The sequence below is a fragment of the Polypterus senegalus genome, chromosome 11, assembly GCF_016835505.1.
Source record: "Polypterus senegalus isolate Bchr_013 chromosome 11, ASM1683550v1, whole genome shotgun sequence".
Taxonomy (NCBI): Eukaryota; Metazoa; Chordata; class Cladistia; order Polypteriformes; family Polypteridae; genus Polypterus; species Polypterus senegalus.
Window position 1 is genome coordinate 29037406 of NC_053164.1, and position 12611 is coordinate 29050016.

At 38.0% G+C, this 12611-nt stretch overlaps 1 protein-coding gene across 1 annotated transcript in view; it reads right to left on the reverse strand.

Moving 5' to 3' along the window:
- Positions 1-12611, reverse strand: part of sae1 (SUMO1 activating enzyme subunit 1) — a 53018-nt gene that overhangs the window by 13070 nt on the left and 27337 nt on the right. The window contains exon 7 of the mRNA XM_039768259.1: positions 4382-4526. Within this exon, the coding sequence (XP_039624193.1) occupies positions 4382-4526 (145 nt within the window). The remainder of the gene's footprint in view (positions 1-4381; positions 4527-12611) is intronic.

The following is a 12611-nucleotide window of genomic DNA, read 5'->3' on the forward strand; positions in this document are numbered from 1 at the left end:
TACAGAATGCTTAATAAAAATAAAGAAATGCACATTACTTTCCACAACAGTGCAACCTATGAATGTTTTGTGCCATCTACCTTTGTTCGATTACAGATGCATTTTTGACATTTTCTGTAATCACGTGTTCATAATCACATTTCAGCTATTGTTAAGAAGCTCACCAATGCCACTATTTCCTCAGACGTCTGAGGAAAACACAGATTTCTCCATCTGTTCTCACAACCATCTGTGGTTGTACAGTGCTGTCCCGTCTTCACTTACTGTATAATATTACGGTATGGCACCTGCTTGGCTCAATATATAAAGCACTGTAAAGGGGGATGTGGATATTACTGGCAAACAGCTGCCTTCTTTTAAAGACATACAACACATGCTGCCTTAGAAAAGCAACCAGTACTAGTAAAGACCTCAGCCATGCTGCTTAGTCATCTTTCTCACTCCTCCCTTTCAACACATGGTACAGAGACATTTGTACTTCCACCAGTAGATTTAGAAACAGTTTTTATCTACAGGTGGTAACAGTACTTAACAGACAATCATAGTAGTAAAAACTGTACATGTTACTTCTTATATATATCTAACTGTTGTAATGGATGTCACACATGGGCTGGCATCCTGACCAGAACTGAACAGAGACCCTCACCCAGCCGGAAGGCCAGTGAAATGAAAGGACATGGGGAGATGAGCACTGCTGAATATTTTCTCCTTCAATATGCTCGATGGCAGCCTCCCTGAGTTGGGATTCCCACCCACACACCCACAGGGCAGGCTAGGACCAGTAAATCTGTGGGGTCTGCACAGGGGAGTTGATGGGATTCACAATCTGTACTTTCAGGGACTGGTAGTACTTCCAGTGGGCTATACCCCAGCACCAGACGTACTCCTGGTTCATAGTTAAAAGGAGCCGCTCAATCTCAGCTGGGGGAGTTGAGTAGAGGAGAAAGAAGAAAAAGTCTGTTTTGATGTGCTGTATTGGGATGCACTAAAAGAAAAAGCCTGATACATTTATTTTTGCGATTAAAAAAAATCATTTGCACCCAGAACTGTCTCGGTGTGGTTGTGTCTGGGGTTTGGGGGCTCAGTGGCACCCCCTGGTTACCCTGAAGATTCAGAACCCAAACTTCAGGTAATACCAGAACAACTAAGAGTGTAACAATGATGTCTGCATATAACTTTGCATCCGAGTTGCTGTTCCAGAATGCATTATTAAGCATTCTGGATTAAATTCTTCTGAAATGACCTTTAAAAACACTATAAAATCCATAAACTGCCAGAGCAAATGCTTTTCACTTTCACTTTTAAAACAATAACTACAAAATATTACAAACAGGTGGAGCAGCAATGCACGCAATGATTCCTCAGATTTAGGGAGCCTTCCATTTGCTTGAACTAAGTGCTGTGCTTGACAGAGAGTTACATTTTAAAAATGGCAGTCAATAAAAGAATTGAAAACAGACAGACAGATAGAAGGAATAAAGCCAAAATGGCACAAAAGCACTATAATTATGATCATTATAAAAAGATCAGCTAGATACTAATCAATAAGAAAAAATAGGAAATGTCAGCCAAGTGCAATATGCCACTTACTGTAAAGAAAAAAACAAAAATCACAACGACTTTGCATCTTACTGTACACAACTGAGTCCAGGCAGACTATGAAAATATTAAGTTGATTCACTTAAATACCAGTTCATATTTCAGTGATGTATGTTATGGGTTTAAATGCTACAGTATTACCAACAGTAATTTTTTATTCAAGGCTGAAATGATTTGACACAGTATATTAATCAGTGACTAAGAGCTCACTTACAATGAAACATAAATGACTACATTAAGCCTGTAACACTAACGCAGGTAAAATACATGAACAATGATCTCATGTTTGTTTATTTTGGCCAATGTCTACAATACATGAACACATGTCTCCCATTTGTTTATTTTAGTCAAAGTCACTCCTTCCTTGCAATGTTTTTTAGTTAAAGTTTGTAAAACTCCAGGTTCTACTACACATACTAGCTTATAACACCAAATAACCGACTATGGAAACACAATGATGCAAAATAAACCTAGCCACAAAGATATTAAAACCTTTTAGGCAAAAATATAACAATTTAAACTTTAAATATTTACTCATCCTAGCAAAGTTCACATACTGAAAAATGCTACTTGGTTCAAATTTTGTAAACTTGACGAATCAACCACTATATAACATGATGATTGTTTTAAAAATGTCTTTTATGAAAATATATTTTGCTATTTTATTTCTTTTCAAACACAGCTTCAGTGAACCTCTAATATTATTTCAAAAGCCAGTTTTTTTTTAGTTAAATTTCTGCTCATCCCTTCTCAAACCTGTTTGACTCAGCTCAAGATTTGGGGAGGTCATAGCCTATCAATGCAGTATGAGGTACAACAAGGCTTCAACTAATTCTGGATGGGTAAACCTTATATACACACTCACACTACAGTAATTTGAAGGTATGTTGTTTTTTTTTTTTTTTGTCAGCACTGAAAGTAACCCAATTTTTGAACCAGTATTTTACAAATTGAGAATTTATATATATATATATATATATATTATATATATATATATATATATATATATATATATATATATATATATATATATATATATATATATATATATATCTTGACATTATAATTGAAAGAAGTCAGTCAGTCATTTTCTAACCTGCGCAGTCTGAACAGGATCGTGGGGGTTTGCTGGAACCTATTCCAGCAAGAATAGGACGCAAGGTGGGAATAAACCCTGGACAGGGCACCAGTTCTTTGCAGGGCAAACACACACACACTAGGGCCAATTTAGGATCACCACCTAACCTTGCACCTCTTTTGGAATAGGGAGGAAACCAGAACACCCAGATAAAACCCACACAGACACGGGGAGAACATGCAGACTCCACATTAACCCAAGTCTCCCTATTGTAAGGCAGCAGCACTGCCACTGTGCCACCGTGTTACCCTATAACCGAAAGAAGTAGAGGAAACAAAAAATTATTTCTGGTAATCATGACATTTGCTACTGCACTAAGTCCAGTCTTTAATGTAATAATTATGCAATCTTGCTGAACAATGTGTTCATGCTGTGGTTTACATTTATTTTTAAACTCTATGTCATTACTCCAAATTAATGGATGGCAAAATAAAACATGCTATTAAAGATGTTAAATCAATGGCTGTTGAAGGGGTAGCATCTATAAATAAAAAATAAAAACAAAATATTGTGTAATGCTGATCAAAGCTGATAAAATATCAAAGCCCACGAGAAATTATTTACAAGTGGATCCCTTGTGCCTTAAATCTACACAGAGCTGTACTTAAAAATAAACCTGAAGCTATAAACAGGCTGCTCAGTGAGAATTCAACTCTAAGGAATTCATATTTAATGTTTAGATAACTTGTTTGTCTGTATAAATAGTTAACAAGAAGTCTAAAATATCGACCTGGATATGTACCATCAAGACCATCTGAATTCAGAACAGAGATTGGCCAAAGAATTTCTTTTACATTCCATTAACTTCTACACCACCTAGTGGTGACAATGAGAAAACCTGTGAATGTGCTAAATATTTAGTCCATGTTTTTTATTATCTTTTTTGATTTTGATGTGATATACTGTACTTTATTAATCCCAGAAGGGAAGCTGTCTTTTCGCACACCCTTTGGGGGTGGGAGAGCAGAGTAAGTGCCCCAGTGTAATTTTCAGGTTAAGGGCCCAATGGAGTAGGATCCACATAGCACTGCCTCAAAAGCTTAAGGGCAAAAAAGTTCAGGAGATCCACAAAAGATCCAAAACTTGCACAGATACAGAAAAAAACAGATGGTTTTGATTTACTACATTAGTTACCCAATAGGTTAAGACAGATTTTTTTTTTAATTCAGTTAGTACTAGGGTGTTGTACCGTGTTAACCATTATGAATGTAGTGAAAAGTCAAGCAAAATGACACCTTTTATTGGCTAACTAAAAAGATTACAATATGCAAGATTTCGAAGCAACTTATGCCCCTTCTTGCCTGAAGAAGGGGCCTGAGTTACCTTGAAAGCTTGCATATTGTAATCTTTTTAGTTAGCTAATAAAAGGTGTCATTTTGCTTGACTTTTCACTTTAATTCGGTTAAAAATGTGGAATAATAACTATAAAATTATACTAAACATTACATCAGTTTTTAGGTGTATCTTCCCAAATATGTCTTTATGCTGCTTTATATTATAGTCCCAAGCAGCGCAGATGTTGCAAAATCAGAGTAGTATAAGATAAATTCTGAACAGCTTAATGCTTTTTTCTTAGCAGTAACACATAACAGAGAAAAATAATAAACAACAGAACTAATAACATTTTTCCTTTATAGTATTCACCTGACAAAATCATCAGGAAGAAGATCACTACTTAATCCTTGCGAGTCTAGAACATCATTACGTATCTGTAGGAGAAGTTCAGAGTCTTCTGGGAAACATTCTGGTAGTGGATCACGACCCTTGTCTGTGCGGAACTTCAGCAACACTAAATTAAAACAAGGCCATAAAAATCAGTTTAGCAATGAGATAACATGATGACATATAGCACATACAGTCAAAAGCTTTTTGCATGCCAGGAAAAATGTCAGATAAAACCAATAACCAGAGCTGACTTATACAAATTAAAACTCTGAAATGTTGAGTTGGAACAAATGCCTCTCCCCTAGTATCCTCCATTAGAAATTTTACCAAGTCAGCAACTTTCAGAATTATTAATTTAAAGGTAATTTTCACACTTGATTAAAAATAAAGTTAGATATTGAATGTGGACACAAGGAAATAACATTTTACATCCATCAGCTGCACTTTGCTTTAAATCATTTATGCTTATTTAGAGTCATACATTTTAATAATGCATTTTACTTATATAGAATCTTTCCCATGCTCAAACCACTTCATAGAAATTCACAATGAACAAAACGGAATATACAACATTACATACAAAATGATATATATATAAAACTCTAAATAAAGATAAATACAGGAAACACAAAGCTTACAATTAGAAAGAGGTAAAAACTCAGAATAAAACTACACAATACAAGAAAACCTGAGCAAACAACATCATTTGTTATACAAGTCAGTTCAAGTTGGGGAGCATGCACTGCTACAGCTTGTAGCCGCTCCCACCACATGGCAAAACACCTTGGGATCCCAGCTGGCAACCCCCCAGGCAGACACGTCGTTCAGTCTCACCCAGGTATTACGTGGCGTCCCCTTGGCCTGATCCAGCCACTTTGGTGCTCAACAATGAGGATCCTGTGACACAAAGTCAAACCAGCAGTACCCGAGGATTCTCTGAAGAGACGCAGTACCGAAGGAGTCCAGACTTTTTCTCAAGTCACTGTAGAGTGTCCATGTCTTGCAAGCATATAGCAAAACAGGAAGCACCAGGACTCCAAAGACTTGGACCTTCGTCCTTTTTGCATAGATATAAGGAGTACCACAACTCCTTTCCAGTGACCTCATGACCCCCCATGCTCTCCTAATTAATCCACTGACTTCATAGGAAGAGTCACCAGAGAGATGAATGTCACTGCTGCGGTAAGTAAACCTCTAGATAAACCTCTCACCACAGACAGACATGCTGCTTAAGGCTGGGCCCAAGATGTCATTAAGGCCTGGATCTTGGTTTTAATCCAGGACACTCACAAGCCCAGACACTCAGACTCCTCAGTGAGTCTCTCGAGAGCTCCCATCGGAGTCTCCATTGACTCTGTGAAGATCACAGCAACATCTGAAAAGTCAAGAACAGTGACTCTTTCTTCACCAACAGATAGATGTACTGCAGCTGCTGAACCCCACGACCTTGCCCAACACCCAGTCCATGCAAGTACTGAACAGAGTAGGAGCAAGAACACACCCGTGATGAACCCCAGAGTCAACTATGAAAAACACAGAAGTTCTGCCTTGACAGAATCCTCAGTGCCAAAATGAGGTTGGTGGTAGACTTCTCAGGAGTAATACTAGACTGCTCCAGTCGCTGGTAGGTGAGCAAGTGATCACTGCTGCTACTGACGATGACCATAGCAAGGACCTAACCTGGCACCAAGAGCAGTGTTATCCCCCAGTTGTTGCCACAATCCAGGCGATAACACTTCCCTTTCTAGATAAGGACAACATATTTTCCAGTCAGCTGGGATGATGCCATTATGCACCAGTACGTGAATCATACATTAGCTGTTAGGTGGTCAAGTGGTCAGAGATAGTTAGCCAATTAGAGACAGGGGATTATTAGGGCCACAATGACTAGGTCGGGGTAGGCAATTTAGCCATGACATCAGCAAACACCCTGCTCTTTATGAAGGATGCCCAGGGATCTTATAAGTTACATAAGTTTTCAAAATGAAACATGCTTAGAAAAATACTACTTAAAGAACAACTTATAAGTGGTTTATCCTTCTTTAAAAATAATAAGTTCTATCCCAGTTTTCATTATAAAAATATAGCTCATAAAATGATGCCATTCTGAAACACTACTGCAATATCAGTTGAAAAGGATCTGAGGACTTACATAAACATTTTAATTGCTGATCATGTAAGTATTATTATTTTATATCCTCAACCAATTAAAGCCACCCAATCAACAACAGACAAAAATATCTGACTATACTGACACAACCAGAATTTTTATAACTCTTCAAAAAAAACCTCAAAACAGAAATTGATAGTCTTGCCTGGGCAAAATGAGAAGTGAACTGCATGGATAAACACATACTGCTGCATAATGTAATGTACTTTATATTTTAGCTTACAGTGGGTACGGAAAGTATTCAGACCCCCTTCAATTTTTCATTCCTTGTTATATTGCAGCCATTTGCTAAAATCATTTAAATTTATTTTTTTCCTCATTAATGTACACACAGCACACCATATTGACAAACAAAAAAAAAGAATTTTTGAAATTGTTGCAGATTTATTAAAAAAGAAAAACTGAAATATCACATGATCCTAAGTATTCAGACCCTTTGCTGTGACACTCATATATTTAACTCTGGTGCTTTCCATTTCTTCTGATCATCCTTGAGATCACCTTCATTTGAGTCCAGCTGTGATTGATTATACTGATTGGACTTGATTAGGAAAGCCACACACCTGTCTATATAAGACCTTACAGCTCACAATGCATGTCAGAGCAAATGAGAATCATGAGGTCAAAGGAACTGCCTGAAGAGCTCAGAGACAGAATTGTGGTAAGGTTACAAAAAACTGCTGGACTTAAGGTTCCCAAGAGCACAGTGGCCTCCATAATCCTTAAATGGAAGACGTTTGGGATGACCAGAACCTTTCCTAGAGCTGGCCGTCCGGCCAAGCTGAGCTACCGGGGGAGAAGAGCCTTGGTGACAGAGGTAAAGAAGAACTCAAAGATCACTTTGGCTGAGCTCCAGAGATGCAGTCAGGAGATGGGAGAAAGTTGTAGAAAGTCAACTATCACTGCAGCCCTCCACCATTCAGGGCTTTATGGCAGAGTGGCCTGTCGGAAGCCTCTCCTCAGTGTAAGACACATGACAGCCCACATGGAGTTTGCTAAAAGACAGCTAAAGGACTCTGAGATGGTGAGAAATAAGATTCTCTGGTCTGATGAGTCCAAGATAGAACTTTTTGGCCTTAATTCTAAGCGGTATGTGTGGAGACAACCAGGCACTGCTCATCACTTGTCCAATACAGTCCCCACAGTGAAGCATGGCGGTGGCAGCATCATGCTGTGGGGTGTTTTTCAGCTGCAGGGACAGGGCGACTGGTTGCAATCGAGGGAAAGATGAATGCGGCCAAGTACAGGGATATCCTGGACAAAAACCTTCTCCAGAGTGCTAAGGACCTCAGACTGGGCTGAAGGTTTACCTTCCAACAAGACAATGACCCTAAGCACACAGCTAAAATAACAAAGGAGTGGCTTCACAACAACTCTGTGACTGTTCTTGAATGGCCCAGCCAGAGCCCTGACTTAAACCCAATTGAGCATCTCTGGAGAGACCTAAAAATGGCTGTCCACCAACGTTTACCATCCAACCTGACAGAACTGGAGAGGATCTGCAAGGAGAAATGGCAGAGGATCCCCCAAATCCAGGTGTGAAAAACTTGTTGCATCTTTCCCAAGAAGACTCATGGCTGTATTAGCTCAAAAGAGTGCTTCTACTAAATACTGAGCAAAGGGTCTGAATACTTAGGACCATGTGATATTTCAGTTTTTCATTTTTAATAAATCTGCAACAATTTCAAAAATTCTTTTTTTTGTCTGTCAATATCGGGTGCTGTGTGTACATTAATGACGGAAAAAATTAATTTAAATGATTTTAGCAAATGGCTGCAATATAACAAACAGTGAAAAATTGAAGGGGGTCTGAATACTTTCCGTACCCACTGTATCTAAATTATTAGATTTGAATACATCTCAATTATATTGCATCACATTTACAAAATATGAAAGAATGCTGGTTGAATAAACAACTTATTACATATTGGTAAATGGGAAAATAAGCCCTTTACTGATTAGAAGCACAATAAATGAATGAAAAGCTAACTGTTCTTGCATAAAAGGTAAATGGTTATCACATGTCAAAACCAAGACTTGCCCTTTGTAAAAGGAGACATAAAAGAAATAAACAGGATAAGGAAAAAAAATACACAAAAACCACAACTTAAGCCTCAGTCGCAGACATCTTGAAAACGGCAGCTCAGTGTACCAATCAGTTAACTTCATTCAACCCCCTCCCTTTCACCACACTTCCTAATTACAACCCCCACTTCCTGCGTGGCTGGCGGTCCCGTCAACCACAGAGTTGACTTTTGTGTCACCTGAACCACCCACTCTGCTTTCCACAGGACACATAACAAACTGATTCTGTGTTTCAGAAAGATGCCATAATTAAAACTGATTTGAGATTCAAACTTCAGTGATACATCATGTAAAAATCACTTTCCAGTTTAAGAATAGATTAAAGAGGACAAACTTCACCACAAAAGCCTAATAAATAAGACTGATTGAAACCAGAATAATCATTAAATTCTACCATTCTAAACCCCCAAACACCAAAATCACAATCCTGAATTAGGTGAATGTTATGTTTTGATTATTTTAATTACCAGAAGTCACAACTGTTCATGTATAAGCTGCAAATTCAAATTACCACGCTTTGTGGTATGTTTTTTAAGATTAGCTTTTTCAATTTGGAAAGGTTAAAAGGTTGGGATGGAAGCCAACCAATTTCTCCCTGAATGAAAGTAAAACCAAGTTATACACTTCAGAAAGCAGGAGGCAGACCAAACACCTTTACTGCATCAGTGCGAATGCTGTCGAGGCAGTCAGCAGCTTACTGTTACTGCTAACCTAAAATGGGCACAGCACATTTTAGTTATAGCCAAGAAGGATCACCAATGCCTTTATTTCTTCAGATGTCTAAGGAAAGCCCGGATGCTACCATCTCTTCTTGACAGCTTCTACAGTTGCACAGTTAAACCCACATTTAATAATTGCATTACATCTGGACAGAGCACTCAGGATGAGACAGAATAATACTAACACACTGCTGTCTACTGTTCAGGATATGCTTATGTATGGCAAACAGAATGACTGAAGACCTCAGCTGTCCTGTACAATCCAATTTCTTCCTCCTCCACTATAATAAACAAAACAGGGCCATAGGATATCAGGTTTAGCAACAATTTTTATCTATAGGCCATAAGGTTACTCAACAGCCACTAATACTGAAAAATGTATGATTGTTTCTTGTACACAGTAGGGGGCTTCGCTCACCCACCCCCGGGTTTGGTTTACCGGATATACAATTTAAAGATATTGTTATTTTCATGGGAATTGTTACATACATATGCATTAATTTCACTTTTACTTTAAAACGTTTGTAATAACAATATTTGTCCTTTATTTCCGGCCCCAGGTGTGGTTAAATGTCTTTCTTGCAGGGAACGTATAACGCTGCTCGCATTGTGAAGGGAGAGGCTGAACGCACGCTAAGGAGATGCGGTCGGAACAGCTGCTGTCTTGCTGCTGCTGCTTGCAAGCTGAGTGCTCTTCTTATTGCACTGTGCGTCGATTATTTAAAAGCCTGTACAGCAGCTGTCCTTTGGCCATTTCGCGTTTCTGCCGCTCATGTTATGAAAGGGGTGGGTTTGGGGGGAAAGGGGGTTTGTTCTGAATGCACGCTAAGGAGATGCGGTCGGATCATCTGCTGGCTTGCTGCTGCTGCTCCTGGCGAGCTGAGTGTTCGGCCTGTTGTTGTTTTAAGAGCTGGGAGCACATGAATTGTGTGTCTGCCAAAAGCATTCCAAAAACTGCTAGGTTAGATGTCCATGAACTTGTTTTAAATTGTTTGTAAGTAGGGTGCGACATGAAAAAAGTCACCATCTCATGGGTTTTGCTTCCTAAGGTTGTAATAAGTGTCTCTCCAAAATGATCATGTCTCGATCGCTTCGCTCAACACCCCCGAGGGAGCGCTACGCATACCACTTCACGTCTCTCCCACTCGTGTTGTGATGCGGACAGATCAGCTGCTGCCGAGATGCGTGTTCTGCTTGTCGCGCTGTGCGTCGATCATTTAAAAGCCTGTACAGCAGATGTCCTTTTGTCTCACTGCCTTGTCTTGTGGGACGTCAAATTGTCTTCCGAGAAGATCACATCTCGTCTCCCTCCCAAGATTTTTTTTTTATAATAGAGAGATATGTCGCATTTAATATACATGGTCTTTTTCTGTTATTGATTTTGTATTACTATCACTAGCCAGTGTGACTATAATGAAATTCTTAATTGCATGTCTGTGTACATGTCATTTTAAATGGTGACTACATTATAGAATCCGAGCATAAAGTAAGATTTTATTTTACAGCATGGTTACAATACTATTTAGCAGCACCTGTACAATGACTGGTGGATTACAAAAATGATTAATTCCAAGCTCACAGCATTTGCTATTTCATATGTATTTAACACTCTGTAATCTATATGCCTTTGTAGAATCAATAACATGTTTCATTTATGTACAACATTACAACATAAATATTTTATATATTTAATATGCTGCGGTCTTCTTTATATTCAAAATCTTTCCTATTTTGAGTTGTGTGTTTTCAGTGTGGAACAATATCAAAACATACCTCAGAATGCCAAAGCAAAAGTGACATATTTAGTTTTGTCCAAGGCTAATCTTTTAATTCCATTCTTTAAAGGCTTGGGGAACTGGAACCATGGCCCTATGTTGTGAATCGATTCTCCCAAGGCACTAAATGCATTTCATGGCAAATCACATTTAAACAATTAGGAGGAACTGAAATGAATCCTGGACAGCGCTGAAATGTGCCACTAGAATTTCTAATGCTGTACGAAGCTTATTAATATTAAACAAATAACTATTGATAACTGTTTGTCTAATGCATGGTAGTATGTTTTCTTTTTTAAGCATTGTTTTGCTTTTATTATATTGTATTGCAGTTTCTGTGTATTACCAGTGCACTTTGATTTCTTCTAAACCAGGGGTCATTAACTCTGGTTCTGGATGGCCCCAGTGGCTGCAGGTTTTCACTCTAACCCTTTTCTTAATTAGCGACATATTTTGCTGCTAATTAACTTCTTTTGAATTAATTTTAATTGACTTGCTCGTGAAGGTCATGACTAGTAAACTGTGTCCATCACACCATATCTGAAAATAAAGAAAGCTGAAGGTCTTTTGATCTGCCCAAATCCCCAAAACATTTTCACAGTGCTCTTAAAAAAGAGAAAATCAACAATTTCAGAAATGTCTGCTATTGCACAATCAGAGCAGCATCAAGCCATGGAATGGGTTTAATTAGCAAAAATCAGAGTCTAATTAAGCAAATGGTTGGAGTCTGCGGCCCTGACTTAGTTGGTCTTCTGTTGGCTAACTCATTTCACATTTTATTTCCGTTTGTGTGCCATTTAAGGAAAGAAATGAAGCAACTCAGAGGGACAATGAATAAATTCAGGGGAACAAATCTTAAAAAGCAAGCCAATTGAAATGAACTCAAAAGAAGTTAATTAGTAGCAAAAACAGGTCACTAATTAAGAAAAGGGTTAGAATGAAAACCTGCAGTCACTGGGGCCCTACAGGACCGGAGTTGGGGACCCATAAACCACGAACATACTTATGGCTAACTCTATATTATATTATAAAATGAATGAAAGAATAAACAAATGTTTATTGACAAATCGCACAGTTGCTAGGAAATTGGTCTTTTTGCTCCCTAATTGTGGACTGAAATTGTACTTTCAAATTTTCAAACATCTGTCTCTTAATACTAAATGAAAAACTGAAGATTTTTGAAAATATATATTATCAGTAATACAGACAGAAGTTTAAGACATTAATGAAATTCCCATGAGACTCAGAGGTTTCATTTATCTCTACAGTGCCTGATGTCAAAATATGTTTTTGCTTTTTACTTAAAAAAATCTTTCATTACAAAGGTTGACTTCATTTCTGCATGAGACACTTCAATAATTTTTTTTGGGGACAATGATTTAGGAATCATATTTTAATTTTACTTTCTTATTAGCTGTTTTTTTGTCATTTGTACTGTTCATTTCACCTCACTTGTTTCG